General features: G+C 30.9%; 2 protein-coding genes across 4 annotated transcripts in view; one reads left to right on the top strand and one right to left on the bottom strand.

Moving 5' to 3' along the window:
• LOC134708066 (FYVE and coiled-coil domain-containing protein 1-like) overlaps positions 1-13,903 on the top strand; it is a 41,046-nt gene extending 27,143 nt beyond the window's left edge. For 2 of the 3 annotated variants that reach the window (XM_063568365.1, XM_063568366.1), the window contains exons 17-24: positions 994-1,067; positions 2,468-2,482; positions 4,108-4,274; positions 4,977-5,103; positions 5,612-5,704; positions 7,490-7,649; positions 9,268-9,428; positions 10,646-13,903. In XM_063568365.1, the coding sequence (XP_063424435.1) occupies positions 994-1,067; positions 2,468-2,482; positions 4,108-4,274; positions 4,977-5,103; positions 5,612-5,704; positions 7,490-7,649; positions 9,268-9,428; positions 10,646-10,697 (849 nt within the window). In that variant the 3' untranslated portion in view covers positions 10,698-13,903. The remainder of the gene's footprint in view (positions 1-993; positions 1,068-2,467; positions 2,483-4,107; positions 4,275-4,976; positions 5,104-5,611; positions 5,705-7,489; positions 7,650-9,267; positions 9,429-10,645) is intronic. The other variant, XM_063568367.1, reaches the window with a different exon arrangement.
• Positions 13,904-18,920: 5,017 nt separating this feature from the next.
• LOC134706013 (uncharacterized) overlaps positions 18,921-23,457 on the bottom strand; it is a 118,507-nt gene continuing 113,970 nt past the window's right edge. The window contains exons 72-74 of the mRNA XM_063564726.1: positions 22,598-22,701; positions 21,604-21,842; positions 18,921-19,559 (exon numbers count right to left, since the gene is read on the bottom strand). Coding sequence (XP_063420796.1) covers positions 19,396-19,559; positions 21,604-21,842; positions 22,598-22,701 — 507 coding nt within the window. The 3' untranslated portion in view covers positions 18,921-19,395. The remainder of the gene's footprint in view (positions 19,560-21,603; positions 21,843-22,597; positions 22,702-23,457) is intronic.

The raw sequence follows: 23,457 nt of genomic DNA on the forward strand, positions 1-23,457 counted from the left end.
GACATTCATTTTAACAACCACCAGAGGGCGTGTCATGATGAATGTACAACTTCCTAGGTCTAAGGTCAAGGTCAAAAACTTTGGTTTCGAGTTGACAACCCTGTGTCCTGTGGTGAAGATTGTGTCCGCTCTATATCTTGAGAACCGTTATGATTTCAAATATTATACTTGACATCCATTTTAACCAACACCAGAGGGTGTGTCATGATGTATGTACCACTTCCTAGGTCAAAGGTCTATCTGTCTGTTGGTCTTGTCCATTGCTAACAAATTTGATCCACACTATATTTTGAGAGGACAGCTGTTATTATTTCATACTTTATACCTGACAAACATTTTCAACTTAACATATATATTAACCAACACCAGAGAATGTGTCATAATGTATGCATCCTAGGTCTAAGGTCAGTCTGTTGGTCTGTCCATCCGTTCGTTGTTCTTAACAAATTGTGTCCGCTCTACCTCTTGAGAACCGTTAATATTTCATACTTTATACTTGGTGGGTCATAATATATTGAAGGCATAATTCTAAAAATATGTGACAAATATCAATTGGGCAGCACCTTTAAACATATTGTTCAAACATCAATCCATATATCCAGAAGTCACCTTAGAGTAGTCAACAATGAGTTCACATCATGCAGTCATATCACTATTATACTATGAAAGTAAGATGAGAATATTTATCAGTTTTAACTTAAAATCTTAGATTAAAATCACACATGAGACTATGTAATAACTTCAAATAATGCTTCATATCAGATTATCCATACAACTTATTTACCCCGCGTTATTGACAGCGGGGCCCACAGAGATGGCTCCCATCTCAATGATATCTAGTTAGAGTTAATTTCTTTAATTGTGGGATGGTATCTGCAGGTTTTGCTATAATGTAGTATTTTGTTGTCAAAACAAGCTTTTACAAAAGTAAAAAGTGTTCCATTTCAAACTGAAGAATCCAAATATTTGAAGTTTGATTATTGTTTTTTTTAGCACCACTGTAGGATTTGTGGAGGAGTGTTTTGTCACCAGTGCTCTGACAACTGGATGCAGACAGCACACAGCAGGTAAGATAACAAAAGATTATAAATTTTGGTTGGTTAAAAATGTTTACATACTATTTTTATGCCCCACCTACGATAGTAGAGGGGCATTATGCCTTCTGGTCTGTGCCTCCGTTCGTCCGTCTGTGCGTCCATGCATCCTTGCGTCCGTTAGCTTCAGGTTAAAGTTTTTGGTCAAGGTAGTTTTTAAAGAAGTTGAAGTCCAATCAACTTGAAACTTATTACACATGTTCCCCATGATATGATCTTTCTAATTTTAATGCCAAATTATAGTTTTGACCCCAATTTTATGGTCCATGGAACATAGAAAATGAAAGTGTGAAGGTCAGGTTCAAGTTTTTGGTCAAGGTAGTTTTTGATGAAATTCAAGTCCAATCAACTTGAAACTTAGTACACATGTTTCCTATGATATGATCTTTCTAATTTTAATTCAAAATTAAAGTTTTGACCCCAATTTCATGGTCTACTGAACATAAAAAATGATAGTGCGGTTTACATCCGTGTACTATGGACACATTCTTGTTCTTATAAATGTTTCATATAAGATGCAATTTCTCTTCCAACCTAATATTTTTATGTTGTTAATAGAACTAGAAAACTAAAACATGATGTATTTAAACTCAAGTATTTTTTTTGCATCCTTGAAAAACAAGGCTATTTTCATGATATACTTACTTATCCAGTTAAAATGGTTCTTTGTCTTTCCAAATTTTTTTGATTCCTTCTTACCTCTTGCAAATACTGACAATTTCCCTATTCCTTAATTATGACATTAACAAAAGAGAACCAATCACCAAAATGGAAAAATCAAAGCTTGTCATGGGCAACATGACAGGTGCCATACGTAGCTGGATCTGCTACCCCATCTGTAGCACATGAAATCAACCATATTTTATAAGTGGTGTATGTTAACTTTTACAAAAATCTTCTTATCTGAAGATACTAGCTATAGTATAGGCCATACAGATAGATATTACAACAAATTTATTTATTCTACATTACGTTATTTTTTTATGCCCCACATACGATAGTAGAGGGGCATTATGTTTTCTGATCTGTGCGTCTGTTTGTCCGTCCGTTCGTTCGTCTTTCTGTTTGTTCGTCCGTCTGTTCATTCGTCCGTCTGTGCCGCTTCAGGTTAAAGTTTTTGGTCAAGGTAGTTTTTTATGAAGTTGAAGTCCAATCAACTTCAAACTTAGTACACATGTTCCCTATGATATGATCTTTCTTATTTTAATGCCAAATTAGAGATTTTTCCCCTATTTCAAGGTCCACTGAACATAGAAAATGATAGTGCGAGTGGGGCATTCGTGTACTGAGGACACATTCTTGTTAATCGCTGGCATAATAAAAACAGCTATCTCTTTAGAAATATATTAAACTTGAAAAATATATATTCAAAGGCTAATGCTTCAGAGGTAAGTCCTTTTTTCAATAAAAGAAAATATTATTGTTGCTTAAGTAATACAAATTTCTGTGCTTTATCTCTTAATTTTCAAATTAATTATATCTTTCTTTTGGAGAACAAAATTTGCAGAAAATAATTAGTTATGGTATTTGTTTTTTAAAATTACTTTGAAAATGATGAAATAAGTACTTTTTTTAATAAACATGCATCTTGGTAAGCTTCTGCTTGCATATGCTTTCTAGTCATTCTAGAACTATTGCCTGATATTGAATTTTGACTTGAATAGTAAGAATTTACTTTAGATGCATATTTATGCAAAAAGTATGACGCTGGACTTCTAAGTACTATTCAATGGAACGTCTAAACTGTATTCACAAACAGTTTTGTAAAATTCTGTGTGAAAAGCATATGCCTGGCTTGAAGTGGGAAATCTTTTCTCTTTTGTTTACAGTTATTAGTTCTTCAAGTGTTAATTGTTATATAAGGAGAGGTGTTGATGTTAGATTGAAACATTTATTTTATTCTTTTTCATTTAGAAAATTGATTTTGTCTAAATGCCATTTAATATTTACATAAATTTCATTATGGGTTCTCTTTTCAAAACATTATGAATTGTTATACAGTTAGTATTACATTAAAAGCACCAACAGCTGTTTGATCTTGAGATTTTTTACCACATAAATTTACAAACTACCTACACACTTTCTAAATGATTCAGAATGTAACACTGTTAAAATTTCAAACTTTCTTATTTGTGTTGTACACACATTACACAATGATTATAATTGTTATAAATTAATGATATTTAGAGTGGTGTGGCATGTAGCAACAGTTCTGTTGAGTGTTTTTTAATTTATGCCAAATCCTTCATTAGCTTATGGTATTAAACTTGATCTCAAATGTGATGTTTGTTCTAAGAAATGGTTAGTTTGATTTTTTTGTTTCAAATTTAAGCTGAAGTCTAAATCAGAACAACTTTTCATCTGAAAATTGATGTTGCTGTATATAATTTGCTTGATGGTTCTAAAGACAACAATGATATTGACCAGGATCCCAGATTAATAAAGCCAATAGTTATTAGAAAATAAAACTTCTTTTGTTTGTTTCAAAAACATTTATTTCCATATTAAATAAAATTGAAAATGCAAACAACTGTAAAATTAAAAATTTAGATATTACAAATCCCAGTGGTAGCACGGTGAAAGAAGCAATTCCCTAAAATGAAATACAAATCTATCAAATTTTGATAAGCAAGTGTTTTTGCTAGAATTTCTTTCAAGATTGATACATAATCATGATTTTCTATTCTGAATTGTTTGCCTGCGTTAAAAAATATTTTTTGCCCCCCTCATGACTCGCACACTTACAACATAAATGGCTGGCAAATTACATACTGCTTGAATTTAAACAGCATACTATCCTGTATTAATTCTGAGTATCAAAATTTACACACAAAAAAGATAACAATAAATTTATAATGAATTGCTTCATTTTCATCGGTATTAATTATTTGTCTCTGTACCGTACATACATTTTGTAAGCAGGCCCTTGCTGGCATGCCAGTTTTACAGTTATAATTTTAGTTGTAATTTATATCAAGGTTTTATTTCATGCTGTCTTTAAAATATTTTTTAGTAAAAAATCTAGAGCCTGTAGGATGTGTTTTGAAAAATCCCAGCAGCTAGAAGATGATACTTTAAGACCTTATAACAGTGAGAATAATTTTGAGGACACTGTTGAGATACCAAAATTACATAAAAAAAGAGGAGTCATGAATGAAAGTGATTCATCAGCCATATCAGGTAGGTGAATCAACCCTGTCATGTTTACTTTAGATACAGTCTCCTCAAGTGGATAGCTACAGACCTTAGATTAATAGATAAATAATCTGTTAGGAGACAACCATGGAAACAGTCAATCAATTTTGAATAAAAATGCTCAGAAATATGTTTCTTCTGTTCAGTTATCCTAAATAAAGGCTATATATGTTTTTCTCAGCAGTTTTGTCCCTATTTATTTGATTTTGTTTGAAAACGATAAGAGTTAGAAATTATGTTTTACATTCTGTCCGTGTCTATCAAGTTTAATAAGTACCAATTATTTGGTTGTCTGCAAATTGATATTGAAAAGTATCAGATGGGAGTTTTTGTTGAGTGAGAACAGTGAATAATTTAAAAAAGGCTTCATATTGTTTTGAGCAGCTAATATTTTATGATACCAAAATGCAGACAACTCACAGGATAATCTATTTATCTTAGTTGTTTTTGCATATTTTGTATGATAGAAACAAGTGTTTTCTTTGTTTTACCGGTAAACTGATAAATAATGTGATAAATTTGGGTTAAATTTATCAATGTGAGTTCATTCTTTATGCATCAGTGATATGTCCTTGTCTAAGTTGTTAAGGCCAGGTCAAAACTATTTGAAGTCACAAAAAGATGATATGCAATGCATGATACAGACAGTGGGATGACAGCTAATTCTTTTAATAATTTAACTTTTAGATGTAACCCAGATATCAGACAGTCAGTCTGACGACACAGGTTCCATTGCCATCCCAGGTCAGGTGGCATCTGCTATTACTGTATCAATGGTGGATGGAAATATTACAGATGAAATAAAAGAAAAACAGTGAGTAACAATTTTATCCTAAACATTTCTTTCTGCAGATAAAGTATGGGTGCTAAATATAGAAAAAAACTCAAAGACTTGCAGACTTTTTAACATTAAAGCAGTAAACTTTATGTGGAGCAGGATCAGCAACTGTGATGATAGCCACCATTGTACATCTGCCCTATAGCAGAGCTCTTGGAATTATAGTGGCTCTTTTTAATGCTGGCGTGATGTTGAAAAAGCAATATGAAATTTTTTATAGATAAAAATTGACGTGAATTAACTTTAAGTTAACAGAAACTTAACCAGGCAATATTGTGGATGTTGGTTGAATTTCGTATTAAACCATATCATGAGTAAATTATGCTTTATATGATAACAATTCATATTTAAAAAGCAAAATGGAGTAATTTTTATATGATTCCAATTGAAGAATTCAGTAGATAATTTAAAAAAAACCAATAAAACACACACTCAAACACATAAAACTCAATTATTTATTTTATAAGTAATATATATTTTTCAGAAAAGATGACCAATTCCATTTGATCTCCGATGAAGAGGTATCGAAATCACTGACAGAACCTCAGAACAGTCCTCTTCTCACAACTGATCCAAAGTAAGAATATAGAATAATGAGATGTGATAAGATTGCTTACAACTGATCCAAAGTAAGAATAAAAAATAATGAGATGTGATAAGATTGCTTATAACTAATAATATTGCTTACAACTGAGCCAAAATAAGAATATAAAATAATGACATGTGATAAGATTGCTTATATCTGATCCAAAGTAAGAATATAGAATAATGAGATGTGATAAGATTGCTTACAACTGATCCAAAGTAAGAATAAAAAATAATGACATGTGATAAGATTGCTTATAACTGTTAAAAAGTAAGAATATAAAATAATGAGATGTGATAAGATTGCTTATAACTGATAAAAAGTAAGAATATAAAATAATGACATGTAATAAGATTGCTTATAACTGATCAAAAGTAAGTTATAAAATAATGAGATGTAATAATATTGCTTACAACTGAGCCAAAATAAGAATATAAAATAATGACATGTGATAAGATTGCTTACCACTGATCAAAATTAAGAATATAAAATAATGAGATGTGATAAGATTGCTTACAACTGATCCAAAGTAAGAATATAGAATAATGACATGTGATAAGATTACTTACAACTGATCCAAAGTAAGAATATAGAATGATGAGATGTGATAAGAATGCTTATAACTGATCCAAAGTAAGAATATAGAATGATGAGATGTGATAAGATTGCTTATAACTGATCCAAAGTAAGAATATAGAATGATGAGATGTGATAAGATTACTTACAACTGATCCAAAGTAAGAATATAGAATGATGAGATGTGATAAGATTTCTTACAACTGATCCCAAGTAAGAATATAAGATAAAGAGGTGGGATTAGATTGCTTATAACTGATCCAAAATAAGAATATAAAAAATAATGAGATGTGATAAGATTGCTTATAACTGATCAAAATTAAGAATATAAAATAATGAGATGTGATAAGGTTGCTTACAACTGATCCAAAGTAAGAATATAGAATGATGAGATGTGATAAGAATGCTTGTAACTGATCCAAAGTAAGAATATAGAATGATGAGATGTGATAAGAATGCTTATAACTGATCCAAAGTAAGAATATAGAATGATGAGATGTGATAAGATTACTTACAACTGATCCAAAGTAAGAATATAGAATGATGAGATGTGATAAGATTTCTTACAACTGATCCCAAGTAAGAATATAAGATAAAGAGGTGGGATTAGATTGCTTATAACTGATCCAAAATAAGAATATAAAAAATAATGAGATGTGATAAGATTGCTTACCACCGATCAAAATTAAGAATATAAAATAATGAGATGTGATAAGATTGCTTACAACTGATCCAAAGTAAGAATATAGAATGATGAGATGTTATAAGATTGCTCACAACTGATCCAAAGTAAGAATATAAGATAAAGAGGTGGGATTAGATTGCTTATAACTGATCCAAAATAAGAATATAAAATAATGACATGTGATAAGAATGCTTATAACTGATCCAAAGTAAGAATATAAAACAAGGAGATGAGATAAGATTGCTTACAAGGAATTATTGATTTTAGGTACTTCAATTTACTAGTATAAGTATGGGTCTGGATGGGGTTTACAGATAAGAGAAAAATGGGCCTAAAGAAAATAAGAAAAGAGAATTAAAAAAATGAAGTAAAGAAGTAAAAAGATTACTGAAATGAAGGACCCACTATTCAGACACTCTTATAAAACTGTCAATTTTTAGGCCTCTGTTTTAATTAAATTACCTGGGTTAATAATAAATATGGTTTGTTTAATGTAATTTTTGTTAACTTTGAAGTATGACCTCCAGTATGACCATATCAACAGCTGACCTTGAGAAAGGAGAAGTTAATAGTCAGAATGAAATATGGATTAAGCCTGGTAAAACATTTGCTGTACCTGTCTTAGTGGATCGGTTTAACACAACTCTTTGTTGGGAATTTAACTCTCATCCAAAGGTAAGTAACAATTAGTTTCTGAAGACTATATTATTGAATAAATGAATTTAGAGATAATTTGGACCAATAATTTTGGTCCTCTTCTATATTAGTGGATTCATGTTTTCCCCCTCTAAGTACATTAGTAGTGATTGATACAGGACAAAGGTTTACAGGCCTTATGCCATGTTTTTTTTAAAGATCATTGATCCAAAGAACCATAAGACTGTCAGTGTAAAGTATATTTACATCCCTTATTAAGTGGTGAGATATGTTTGCATTGAGTTTTATTGACATAGTATTTTACTAATTTATCCCAGCTTTGAAGGGAGGGGTATTCTGGTACTGTTTTACTTCATTCCATCAGGCAGGCCATCACACAATTTTTTTTGGGGCACTTTTATTTTGAGCTAGATATCAAAGCTTTCTGACTGCGTCATATGAGCATACTTTTCTGTACGCCATTATTAGATTTATTGCTCATCAACTTCCTTTTTACCAAATACTTTTAAAAATATTCTTACACATAATGACCATGTATGAAATCTGCTCTTTGATTATTTTTTGAAGCCTATCCAATGGCAATTTTTTAAACGACTGCAAAAAAAATTTTGGGATCGTATAATGGTATGATGTCTTCGTTTACATGGTTCTCTTCAACATATGCCTCGTCCGAAGACACATTTTGTTTCTGGACAATAACTTTTGTTTAAGTCAATGGATCTCTATGAAATTTAAGAAGAAGGTTCAATATCACAAAAGGAAGGTTTTGAATTGATTTTGGGATGATGATGGTCCCCACCATTTAGAAATAAAGGGCCTAAAAGGGTCCAAAACAAGCATTTTACTTTCAGGTTAATAACTTGTGTATAAGTATTTCAATCGCTCTGGAATTGTACCACAATGTAGAAGGTTTGGATTCATTTTGGGGGTTTTGACGCCAACAATTTAGGAATTGCTGACCTTGAGAAAAAAGGGGCCAAAAACAAGAATTTTTGTTGTTTCTGGACAATAACTTTTGTGTGAGTTTATGGATCTCTCTGACATTGTACCACAAGGTTCCATATCACCAAAAAAGCTGGGATAGAGTTTGGGGGTAGTAGCCCAATTCATGCAGGAATTAGGGGCAAAATAAGGCATGTTTCTAGTTTCTTGACAATTACTTGCTTTTAAGAGTACGGATCTGAAATTGTTCTACAAGGTTCCATACTACAAAGGAAAGGCTGGGATTCTGTGTGGGGGTAATTGCTATCCTTCAAAATTTTTCAAATTTCAAATTTTTCAAAATTTTCAAGAAGAATCTTTAATTGCATATGTACAGTATTGTGCAATAGAACTGAAAGATCTTGACCTTTATTTTGTGTCAGAAACCTATGGTAGCAATACACAGTTAGGAAAAAAACTTCAAAATTGACACTCATAATTTTTAAACACCCTCTTTCCCCTACTTTCTAACAAATAAGGCTTAATATTTGTGTTCTGCATGTATATATTTATAGAAAGAGAATCTTCCATAGATTTGATTTCTAATGGTCATAATGGAAAAATATAATCCCTTTTGGTTGTAACCATGGCAAAAATATCTATATGATAGAAGGAAATGGATTATTGGTTAATCTAATCTGGACTTTGATTTTAGGATGTTGTATTTGGTGTACATTACCAAACAATGACTGGATCTAGCAGTGAAGTGTTGATACCACCATGTAAAGTAGACTCCCATAAACAGTATGTTAAAGGAGAACTAACAGCCAAACAACTGGGAATTTACTCACTTATATTTGACAATACATACTCAAGGTACTAGATAAAATAGTTTTTGCTATTTTGTGCATTTTTCCTTTGATCTTTTTTGTGATAATTTTCATATCATGCTTCTCGCTTGAGATGGAAAAATTATCGCTAGAAACTAAGGAGACCACCTGACGTTGCTAACGAAATTGACATTGAAATTGACAACGTCGTCATAGGTAAAATAGCGATAAACAGATTATCTGTTCCAGCTCAAGCGAGAAAATCAATCTCGTTGAGATGATCAACAATAATCTATAAATAACTCAATTTAATTAAGACAAACAATCACATGTCAGGAATAAAGTTATACAGGATTTCTAAATTTGAGGGGAATTATGTTTTTTGTGAAGTATGATTTCAGCTGCAGGATAAAAATAAGAGCTATTTAACACCTGACATTTTAAGAAATTAAATTTATTTCTAAAGTTGAAAAAAGTAAGGTACAAATGTATTGCAGTGTTTTTTTTAATCAATCTTTTTCACCTGAAATTGGTATTGGTAGCCAATTTTGGATAGTATCTTTGAAATTGTTCCAGTCTAAAATGGAATTAAAGTATGTTAGCTGATCAAGAAAAAGGAGGCCTTTCTTTGATTTTTTTTTTAAATCCATAAAAATATGGCTGGAAAACCCGATTTTCAAGATAGAATCCTATTTGATTTTTTGTTAAATTCTGTGTCTGTGCATAAACACAGATTAATACAGAAAGATAACCTCTAGGAGACTTGTTTAATTGTTGTTGTAAGATTGCTATATCATTGATGTTTACCCCACATGTCCTTTTAATCATGTTAAAACAAGATCACACTGATGGACAAGCTCTTGACTCATATAAAGAGGTTATTATAGATTAGAAAAGAAGTGATATGGATTTCCATAAGACCACAGCTCAGCTCTTAGCATCAATTTAAATTACAGTGTCTTTATTATCCTATAATAAAACATACTATAATTTGAAATAACAAGGATCATATATCTAAACATGAGAGCATGACTCACTTCTATGCTTCTTTTGGGATATATTAATAAGATGTACCAGAACTATATTTGTGAAGCTGTCATATACATAGAATTTTATTTATTGTGGGTTTTTTTTGCGGGTGAAAATGCTATTGTAGTCTTTTTGATAATAATGAGAGATGAAGAAAATAAGCCAGATGAATTGATGAAAAAGGATCACATTGTGTAAACTTTTTTTCACTGTTTTTTTTCCTTTCCCTTGTAGGTTTACGTCTAAGAAGATTATCTACAAGCTGTGGTCCAACAAAGGCAAATGAAAAGAACTCATTCAATAATGAAAAATCATTGATATAGCATTTTATACATCATACATGAATATATATCATTTTGTATGCATATTTTTATATGACATTTAATGAGATCACCCCCAGTTTTTGGGGTTCATATTGCTCAGTCTTTAGTTTTTTTATGTTGTGTTATGTGTACTATTATTTGTCTGTTTGTCTTTTTCATTTTGAACCATGGTGTTGTGAGTTATTTTTTCGATTTATGAGTTTGACTGTTCCTCTGGTATCTTTCGCCCCTCTTTAGGGAGGGGTGAAAATAAAAGAAATTCATTATAATAACTCACAAGTGTCAAAATTTACTCTGCAACTGTCATTAACAGTTCCGTTTTACTGACAAAATTAGGTGAGCAAGCAAACTAGATTTAAATTGTTGATAAACTAATATCTTATCATATTTTATCACTTGTTTAAAACTGTCATGCATCAGACCATGACAAGACAGACAACTCCACATGATTTTGAAAGGAAAAAAGCTTTGTTTGGCAAAAAGATGAGTAAAAAGAAATATCCATAGTATATGACCTTGTCAAAAAGGTATAATTTCATCAGTGAGAAAAAAAAACATATATATTAGTGTTTAAAGTTTCAAAAAGAGAGTTCAATTGTTAAAGGGAGTTAATCAAGTCCTGTTTTTTAAACACTTTTAGAATAGACAGTCAATGGCTTTTTATAGTTGATGGCAGCTTTGTATACTTAACTCTAATCTTATCAGTCTTTCAGAGGCAAAATGGTTTTAGAATTATACAAACAATGAAATATTTGTGAAATGTTAACAGATGTGATCTCGAAATTCCATATCAAAAACTGAAATTGTAGTTTTGATAAAAGACTATGGAATTGGCAATAAAATTAAAAAGGTTTTTTTTGGTTTATACATTTATTTTATTTATATTAAAATGTTTCAATCAGTAATTCAAATTACAAGATAGATGTTCTATTGATTATTTTTGTTATTGTTTAGTTTATTTTTTAATTTAAGAGAAATGCATTGTATTTTTAGAAAGTTTGGATTATTCTGCTTTCTAATACATTTAAGTGTTATAGTATACACCATTTCATAATGGTATTTAAATCTGTTGTATAAGAAGAAATGTTTTCATTCCATTCCTAAATGTGATTTTAACAATTGCCTAATTTTTATTAAGAAAATGCAATTTGCGTATAAATGTAGATCATGTATTTGATCTGTTTTACGGTTAACAGCTTACACCTATCTATTATAATAAGTTTTTCAAGATAATTGAGTTCTTTTTTTAGTAACAGTGGCCATGTTTGTTCATGAATCAAATTTCTGGATACAATTTTTTAACAAGTTACTATAAGTAACATTCAAATAATGTCTGGGAATTTTAAACCAAATAGTTTCCAGAATGTATTTATAGTTTAAAACGACTGACAAATAGGCACCAAGTGATAGCAATAGCTCACATGGCCTTTTAGGGTTTATTATAATAGTAGTTTTTTGTTGCTTTATTTTGAAAAATTTATCAGGAAAGGCTGTCCCATGACAAATCCCAGATCAATGAATATTAAAAATATTTCATGTTTTTCTTCAAAAATATTTTCAATACAATTAAATAATTAGAATTTCTTTGACTTGGCTAATAGAGAAAAAAATCTAAAATATTTAATATATATCTAATATTGACAACAAAGCTGTATACATGTATTATAAATGTACAATTTTCACACCACCATAAAACTATTTAAGAAAACAAAAGTTTTTGGCTGATTCATTTTAAATTATTATTCAATAATGTAAAATATATGGTTGTTTGAAACTATTGTCTGATAGAAAACTGGATACTGCTGATTTTTTTTTAATAATTAAAATATTTTGTGTAAGCAGTTGTACATGTTTATATCAATATTTTGTTTAATTATACCGGTAAATGAACTATATTTTTATGTTATTACTCTTGGTTGTTTTGCCAATATTTTTTTTTATTACCAGTTGTGCTTACATTACCAATATATGATGGTTATTTTTATGTGGTAGTTTTATTTGTTTATATGAACATCTTTTTATAAATCTGTCAACAGTGTATTATGGGTTACCAGAACCAGTCCATCTGTCTGTCCATATGCAACACTTGGTACCAAAGGTCAAATTTGCTGTTACAAATATACTTGTTATTTTAACACAATGTACATTATAGATTAACTGAAGAAAGCCCTGTTTCAATTTTGAAAATATTTGGCTCTGTCATTACAGGGTTACAAGAATATTAGAATTTAGAATTAAGACAATTTTTATACATATTGCACACTTGTTCTTAGAGGCTTGGATTGTTTTTCTCAACATTTCACATTGTTGTTGAAATGAATAATTTCTAGTTTGTTGTTCCAGATTTACTTGCCTAAGTTTTAAAGGTAGTCATTTAATTAAAGTTTTTACCAGTTGTACAATTTAAGAAAGTTTTATTAGAAAACTAACGCTGTTGTTTGGATTAATGGTGAATGTAAACTCGCTTTTGAGTAATGTAAATGTGGAAGATATTCTAGTGATTTTTTGTCTGGCCTCAAAGAGGCATGGTGTTTTCATCAGCAGCAGCATTTAAAATTTGTTATAGATTCCATTAGGTCAGTTTAAGGGGAATGGCCTAATGGTTAGCCTATGAAATTTGCTATGCAGTTGTATTAGCATTCACATGTCTGAACACCATTGAGTTTAATTGGCCTTCCCCTAAATCAAGGTATATTGACTTTGAGACTTTTACATTAATAGTTTAAAAGTTAAAATTTGTGCTGCTTTGAATGTTTTGCACGGTAAACATGTTAAAGTATTGCCATTTTAACATGTCCATTTTATTGTTGAAATGACATACCTGTATTAACAAGACATATCTCTGTGTTAACTGAATTATTGTGTAGCGGAGATGCACTTATATGCACATAGCCTTTTAAACAAGGTTGTTGAAGGTGCTATATATTTTAATCATGATACATGTATTATAACAAATTATCTATGCACTCATAAATGAAGATGATGGGTGTAAATGCTGTGAAAAAAAATATAATTTGCAGAGTATTTAAACTCAGATCTGGCAGTTTGAACAATTGTACTTATATGCTTCATGATAACTTCTTCTGCCGTGTTTATAAAGTATTTGAAATGTATTTATATATTTATGAGTATGTTAATGAATAAAGTTATGTTAATATATGTTTACGTATACTGTGTACTTTATAACAAGTCTTAAAGGGTACAACATCACCAAAAAATAATAATAAAATTAGTTTTCAAGATCATTGGCAACAAAAAAAAAAAGGTAAAATTTGTCGTCTAAGGGCAATCACTCCTGTGAGAAGTTTGTGGACCTCAACAATCTGAACAATTTTTGCCTTGTAAAAATTTCTCTTTTTTTAACATTTTCAAAATAATAGACAAAACTTGCATTTTATCCCTTTATAGTTTTATTTTTAGCCATTTTGGCCATCATGGTTAGCAGGCAGGGTAATTGTACACATTTTCAAACTAGATTAACCAATAATGATAATGGCCCTTTTAGGTTATAGGTGGCTCAGTTGATTCAGAGGAGAAGATTTTTTTAAAAGTTAATGATACTGATGAAGATAGAAGACAGACCCAAAGTAACAGGAAAAGCTCACCTGGCTGAAAATTTAGTTATTTTGTCCAGTGAAATACTCACACATTATTGGTTATAGCATAACTAAATTTGGTATATGCGTTCCTTTCAACACCTTGGTGTAAGGTATAATTGTAAAGTGTACATGTCTGACTGGCAGATTTCAAGACTTTGACCTCAAGTTTATAGTTCATTGATCATTGCTAAAATTTTGTTGTTTGGTCTATTTCTCAGATACTTTAAGAAATGAAACACTAGAGGTTATTGGATGCAGCAGTTACAACTTTGAAAAAATTACCTAGTGAATAAGAAATTCTTACTTTTTCTTAATTTGCCAAGGGTGAAGAGAAAGGGGACCTTATTGTAACCCTTGGGTAGCAAAGATGTTATCATGTAAGTAATCTAAGACTCTCTGTAAATGTTTACTGCAAAAGATTAAGTCTGTCTAAGGGTAAAATATTGAAACTAGAGGCTTGCTCTCAAGAACCTGTGTTGTTCACCTTGCAAATTCAACAAAGGACACTCTCCAAGACTTTGAAGATTGTAGAAGGGAATAGAATTCATCACAATTTTTTTTTTATCTTGTAATGCTGATCATTTAGTCTCTTTAGTTTCTATCTTCTTTATTTTTTGCTTAGAACACAAAAAAGGGTACTGTGGATTCATTTATTTTCGTGGGTACCAATTTTCGTGGATTGAGAAAAATTACATGTTTGTGGATATTTAATTTTGTGGCTTTGCATACAAGCCTATAGAAAATTTGGTGTTCGTTGAACATTTAATTTCGTGGTTTACCTGTTCCCATGAAATCCACGAAAATTGGTATCCAACGAATAATAATGAATCCACAGTAACAAAAAAATGCTCCATTAAGGACATTCACTCCTATAAATAATGACTTTCTTATCACTATTTTGAATTTATCTTATCACACTTTGATGACTTAACATGAAAACCAACAAGAATCTTAAGAGGAAAGTAGGCAAAACTTAACTATATTATAACAAATTCCTATGATGTATTCCCTGGATGAAGCTAAGTAAGCCATTTCCTGAAATGGTGTATAGTCTCAATGGCATTCATACAACATCTTATTTTTAAATAACTGTATATATGAACAGAAGTCCTGCCATCAGCTGATTTCATATGGTTAAAATCAATAAAATTTATTTGATTTGTTACTTTTGAAACCAAATGATTTTTTTGTGTGCAAAAGAAGAAAGTATTTTCATGTACAAATTCACCAAAGCCCCAATACACCTTAAAGTTATTCCCAGCTGAACCGAGAATCTGTCTCGCTTGAACTTTTGAATCATACAACAATCACTTTTCCATTGTGGCATCAAAATTTTACGGGAACCTGTGTCAGTGTGATGTCCAGTAATGGCAGACAAATAGTGATAAGGTGTATCCAGAAAGGTCAAAATACAATACCCAAGTTCAAATGGTAGGAACCATCACACAAATTAGAACACAGTTCACTTTTAACATTTTATTTTACTACTTGTAGTACAAAAATGTATATAATTACAAAAAAAAAAGCAAAAGAAATAATGTTATAATGACATAAGCGTTATAAGAGATTCTCTAATTGTTAGCAAATTTATCCTTTTTCTAATCTCCTTTTTTTCTGATTAGCTTTGGTTCTTCATTTGAGTTTTTCATTCGTCATCTTGAAATATGATGCTAATGTCTTTTTACTTTTCTAAGAACTTCTTATGGTGATGTCATGGAAAAAGGGGACCATGCCTGATGACATCACATAGAAAAAAAACCAAATCATTTTGTAGATCATTGGAAAAGAAGGATTTACTTTTTCTACAAATTGTCTTTAAATTATCTGAAAAAGGCGATTCCACCACCAATTAATTTGGCATTTAGATTAGAAATATCATATCATAGGGAACATGTTCACTAAGTTCCAAGTTGATTGGACTTCAACTTCATTAAAAACTACCTGAGCTAGAATTTTTAACCATAACTGGACAGACAAACAAACGGACACACAGACCAGAAAACATTATGCCCATTAATGGGGAATAAAAACAGTCACAATTATGTTTATTGTATTAGCTGACCAGACTATGTTGGAATATTTAAGTCACAAAAAACAAGAATGTGTCCACCGTACATGGATGCCCCACTCACACTATCATTTTCTATGTTTAGTGGACCGTGAAATTGGAATAAATTCTCTAATTTGGCATTAAAATTAGAATTATCTAATCAAAAGGAACATGTATACTGAGTTTCAAGTTGATTGGACTTCAACTTCATCAAAAACTACCTGAAGCGGGAAAGACGGACAGATGAACGAACGGACGGACGAACAAACAGACGGACAGACAAACGAACAGACGCACAGACCAGAAAACATAATGCCCCTCTACTATCATAGGTGGGGCATAAAAATATTTAGATAATATCATTAGAAGATATCAGATCCCAACAATTTTTGAAGAAATAAAAAAGTTTCTTACAAGCTTTAAAATTTTGGAGAAATAGCAGACCGTGCATGAAAGTGCTCCAATAAAAAAAGACGATAATAGGAATGTGTCCATAGTACATGGATGCCCTAATCTTACTATCATTTTCTATGTTCAGTGGACTGTGAAATTGGGATCAAAACTCTAATCTGCCATTAAAATTAGAAAGATCATATCATAGGGAACATGTGTACTAAGTTTCAAGGCGATTGGACTTCAACTTCATTAAAAATTACCTTGACTAAAAAATAAACCATGAAACGGTTATGGACAAACAGACAAACAGACCAGAAAACATAAAGCCCATAAAAGGGGCATAAAAACTATGGAAAACAACAACCATATCAAGACATTACACATAAAACCAAAGATTGAGCAACAAAAGCCCGATTTCAAAGAGTGGGGGTAAACTCAAAGGACAAGGTAGGGAAAAGTAGTTCCTGCTTTACATCTGGCACTTGCATGATGCAAGAAAGAACCAGAGGATAAATTGCATTTGATAATGTCAAATCACATCAATATAAACGTTATTGGCTTCATATGAAAAACAATAGAAACCTATAAACTATCAACACATATAAATATAGAAATTTGTAAAACTTCTCATCAATATAAATATTTAACATAGATATCACAGGGAAAAATGTGTAAACAATATATATCAAAACTAAAAGATTACATGTGTAAGCAATGCAAGGTGTCAACTCTCCTCACTTTAGTCTTTACCTTCAAAATTATTCTTCCAAAGTGTTTGTGATTTGTAGCTCAGTGCTCGTCTCCTGTGGAATACTTTCAATTCACAAATAATTATATGGTGACCATGAAAAGATGTTTAAAAGCATTACAATATATGTCTCCTTATAAAATATTTCTGTCACAATGAGATCTTCTGCATTAGAGGTGAGAAAAGTAGGCACCTATGATAAGTGTTAATAGTCTTAACTAACAGATTAACAATAGTTAATATCAAAAGGAATAAATATAACTACATTATACTAAATGTCAACAATTGTAAATTATTTTATAACAATCATCAAAAACAAGTCATGGAAATTGCATATTAAATAAATAAATAATATCACAATAATGATTAAAAAAAGGATATATGACTCTGATGATTTAAATGAATGTTGAATGCACAAACCCTCTGACAATGAAAAATAATATTTTGTTAAACACTTTATTGTCCCCTTAAATGAAACTCTGCGGAGACTATAAAGTGTGTTGTGTACTTTTGAAAATTTTTGTACATTATTTAACTTTTGGTACGTACAACAAAATGTACTAACAGGTTAATTTATTTAAAATTAAATTTAATCAGTTTATCTAAAAGTACAAAATGACACAAAAATTAGTTATGTGACATTTGCATTTTTTTTTTTATTTAAACCTTTGAATAGTTTGCTAATACATGTATCTATAAAATGAAAAAGAAATTATGACACTCTCTTAGTTGCATGTATGTTCAATCAACATTTGACACTGACTGACAATACTTAAATTTTTAATTGCATGATACATTCCAAAATAAGCTATGCTTGTTATGTGAAACATAACATAACATTTCTGATTTGTATATAATAATTTAGGATTAAAATGCATTAACTAATATAACTAGTAATAAAATGATTTTATGACTTAATATTAAAGTAATGTAAATTCAGAATTATAGGGAGGTTTTGATAAATGCGAGTGAGTGCATGAGTATGGCAATAATAAGAACTTGCATACGTATACTGATATCTATTACATGTATCAGTATGCAGTTTTTCCTAAAATCACAATAACTAATCATAATATTTTTTTATTCTTCTACAAACACAATAATAAATGCATGCAATAACTTCTGGACTTAAGCACGGATAGCACTATAAGTATATAAAGCTGTAATTTAAAGCTGTAATTTAAAAAAGTTTCTAATAATTATGTGTCTGAATGTTTTACGCCTTAAATTTTTCAGGTCAAATTTTTTATTAGATTTAAAACCAAATAACCGGCATATTAGTGAAAACTTAAATGATAATATATTTTTAGAGAATTAGTGCTGCCCTTCATAAGTTAATAAAGGACAAGGTATGATAAGCATGATAAGGCCTGTTTTTGCCTCCCCCCCCCTATTTTCTCAGTTTTCAAATTCTGTTTGAAATGGGCCTTATTGTACATGTACCTTGTCCTTTTACATTAATACCAACAGTAAATTTTGCAACTTATTTCATCCTTTTAAGCATAAAAACCTCAATTCGTATCTCTATCTCACAACTTTAAAATAACCTGAAAAAATTTCCTGTAATAATGATTCGTTGTAATTCAATTGCCTTCAGAGACAATAAAACAATATATTCAAAATTTGAGCAATCCATTCAGATGTTGAATATTATTATCATAATTTCAACAACTTTTATTTTAATGAAATTATTTTGCTTTGTGCCCTTGTGTAACACGACAGTAAAGGTTGATATTAACAAAAAAATAATTTTAAAACATCTACAATATATATCTTCTATTGTAACATTTACTATTGCTGTTATGTACATGTACTTCTATTAATTTCTACAATGTACATGTTATTGCTGTAATAAACATGGTCTGTTATCACTGTAATGAACATGCTTGACTTGTGCGTCTCTGAGATTTTTGTGAGCGTTTGGATGAGGTAGACTGCTGTGAAGTTTCACTCTCGGCTGAGGACTCTCGACTCTTTAGTATTCTGCTGTCTTTATTCTCAGAGGGAACACTTTGATCTTCAGCATTCTCTCCTGAAAATACATATATAAATGTTTCATGAGCATAATATGCTGCAATCCAACATGTATTGTTTCTGCTAAATACTATATTTCTATGCATAGGAGGATCCAGGGGCAACTAGGAGCCCGGACCCCGCCCCTTTTTTGGGAAAAATTTGGTTGATCATATAGGGATTCACTGAAGCATGACTGGAGCAGACCCTACTTAGGTCAGTCAGAGGGCCCCTTATGAAAAGTTCTGGATCTGCCAATGATTGCTATGTGCCTTCTTTACAATGTAAATATTTAACCTTTACTGTTTAACCCTTTTTTGGTAATATCCTTTTTCAAGTGAGATAAAAACACATTTACCCTTTAAGTGAGATAATAGTTCACACTAACCCTTCAAGTGAGATAAAATACACTAACCCTTCAAGTAGGGTAATAGTTCACACTAACCCTTCAAGTAGGGTAATAGTTCACACTAACCCTTCAAGTAGGGTAATAGTTCACACTAACCCTTCAAGTAGGGTAATAGTATACAACTATTGACTGGGTGTGAGGGTAATAGCAAGTTTGTTGTCCCTGAGGTATCAACTATTGCTCGAGGCAACGCCGAGAGCAATAGTTGGTATGCGAAGGGACAACAAACTTGCTATTACCCGCACACCCAGTCATTAGGTGTTTTATTATACTGAACAACACAGCCATTAAGTGTTTTATATATATACCAAATATCTAATTTTCTAAAAGTGTATATATCATATAAAAGAAAACAAAAATGTCACCGATAACTTTATACGCACATGATGAACTATACTTTTTTATAATTCGTTTTGTATTAATAAATATTTCATTAATTTCAATCAAGGCTAGAAATACTTGTGTTAAACTTTCCGTGCTTATAATAAATTCTAGCTTACATGTAAGTACACCAAACGCAAATTCACTTTTAATATACGGAGAGCGAACCCATATTATGACTAAGGTACTATATTTTAGATCTTTAAAAAATTCCAGTGAAGATATTTTTTCTTTTTTATAATTGCTTCTTGTAAGTGAAATTACAATCAACACAAACAGATTCCACCGTTTACAATATTAGAGGGAGTGTGACGTTGCAAAGCATACGTAACCAAGCAGAGTAGTCAGTGACAGCATTATCGTCCAATGAAAAATAAGCTTGCAAAAGTACGGGAAAGATGATTATGAAACTATTCACCGGGGCAATAGTCTTTGAAACTATTAACTGGCAAATGGTTCTGTGGAATGAAATAGCACAACTATTTCATTATTTTTTATATAGAAAAAGCATACTGAGGTATAATAATTCACACTAACCCTTCAAGTGAGATAAAAACACATTTACCCTTCAAGTGAGATAATAGTTCACACTAACCCTTCAAGTGAGATAAAAACAACTAACCCTTCAAGTGAGATAAAAACATACTAACCCTTCAAGAGAGGTAATGGTTCACACTAACCCTTCAAGTGAGATAAAAACACACTTACCTTTCAAGTGAGATAATAGTTCACACTAACCCTTCAAGTGAGATAAAAACACACTTACCTTTCAAGTGAGATAATAGTTCACACTAACCCTTCAAGTGAGATAAAAACACACTTACCCTTCAAGAGAGGTAATGGTTCACACTAACCCTTCAAGTGAGATAAAAACACACTAACCCTTCAAGTTTGGTTATAGTTCACACTAACCCTTCAAGTGAGATAAAAACACATTTACCCTTCAAGTGAGATAACAGTTCACACTAACCCTTCAAGTGAGATAAAACACACTAACCCTTCAAGTGAGGTAATAGTTCACACTAACCCTTCAAGTGAGGTTATAGTTCACACTAACCCTTGAAGTGAGATAAAAACCCACTTACCCTTCAAGTGAGGTTAAAATTCACCCTCACCCTTCAAGTGAGATGAAAACACACCAACCCTTCAAGTGAGATAAAAACACACTCACCTTTCAAGTGAGGTAATAGTTCACACTAACCCTTCAAGTGAGATAAAAAATCAACTGTAAGTACCATAAATTAAAAAAATATGAGAGTAATTGAATACAAACCTTGAGAACCATCTGAAGATTTTGGTTCTATTTTCTTTTCTTCATGGTCTTTCATTGTTATCCCTTCTTGTTTTAACTGCAGGATCACTGGATTTTCTGATAACGCCTCCTTAAAGTGTTTATCTTGGTCTGTAAGTACATGTCGTACTTGTCTTGTCCCATGTCGTATTTTTGTCGCTCCAGCTTTGCTCATATGGTCTTTACATAAATAGGCAATTTTTCCATTTGGCAAACAACATCTGAATTGATTAAAAAATAGCCATTATTACCCAATTGTTGCAGACCTTGAAAGAAAATTGATCAGCGATAATTTTTAGGCGATATTACTGTCATGATTCTGAGTGAATTGGATCTTTCTATGTAATGCATTTGAATTTTTCTAGAAAATATATCTTCAAAATGGCCACAAAATGCAAATATTGCTCATGAGATAATATCTAGACATTATAATTTCTAATGGAAACTTATTGTATGAGCTCAATACAGTATGTGCAACTGGGACTGTGATGAGATAATGAATTAAAAGGAATGAAGAAAGTTTTAGGATAAAAGAGAATTCAAATGCTTTCAGTGGTATCATATTTCTCACAAGAACAAAATACCTGTAAGTTATTTTTAAAGGACCTCTTATCTTCCCTAGAGGGTTTATAATGTTGATTTTTTTTATTATCATTTACAATTACATGGGGCATAAATAACGCCCAAAAAATCATTAATAATTTCAAATGTGTTCAAAATATTGCTGATATAAACCTATCTGAAGTTTGATAAGAAAAGTAGGTATGAGAGAAAATACCATGTAAATTTTCAAATTTTTTATTGAATTTTATATGAGAGGGTCTACATTATGGAATTGATCGACATTAACATTCCATAACATCCTCTCTGCTTCACATGTGGGTACAAAAATCTAACAAATGACAAATGACCATGACTAACATTTTATTCACGTATGAAATTTATAATTTATTAAAGATGCTGCTCAATTGATTACCTCCAAAACTCATGTAACCATGACTTGTCCAATTCAGAATAATCTTCTATCACTTTACGGAGAGCTCTGTAAGCTTCAGTGAAATTTTTAGTGCTTGTTCCCTCCTAAAATAGAAACAATAAAATCCACACTATTCAACAATATTTTACTATCTAATGGACCTCCACAGTCCACACACCTATTTCAACAAGAAGTGTTGTTAATAAACTTGGTAACAGGCTAAAGGGACCTCAATCTCTCACCTGCACTGCTTTTACGGAAACAAAAATATATATAATATCAGAAACAAGCAGTTTATTTACTAAATGAGAGATTAAAGTCATGCATGAAAAGTACATTAAATGATCATGACACTCGCAACATTAGAAAAAAAACCAACTAGATTTTTAGATTGCTTAGAGGTTAAAAATCTGAGGGTTTTTGGTTAACAACCATTCAATGAAGGATTACAGAATTATATGCTGTCTTTTAATCTTGTTCGAAATCCACAAAGCATATTCTTGAAATACAAAATGTAACAAGTTAATAAATTCTCAAAATCAAAAGGGAGCTTGTCTTCATATAACAAACAGTTACATAAAAACTAGAACTGTCAGCATAGTTTAACCTAAACTTCCTGTTCATAAATGGGGCATAAAAATATGTTAATCCTATATTCTAACATGACGATCATCAAACACTTTGAGTACTGATGTAAGAATTTAAGAAAATACACACTTGTGAAACCAAGTGAAAACCAAAAATCATCACAAGTAAATGTAAACAAACAATGCTAAAATGTGGTGTCAATCATTTTTATTTTAAACATAAGACATATAAGTAAATTGTCATTTAAATTCATCCAAAACTATCTATGTACA

The sequence above is a fragment of the Mytilus trossulus genome, chromosome 2 (genome assembly GCF_036588685.1).
Source record: "Mytilus trossulus isolate FHL-02 chromosome 2, PNRI_Mtr1.1.1.hap1, whole genome shotgun sequence".
Taxonomy (NCBI): Eukaryota; Metazoa; Mollusca; class Bivalvia; order Mytilida; family Mytilidae; genus Mytilus; species Mytilus trossulus.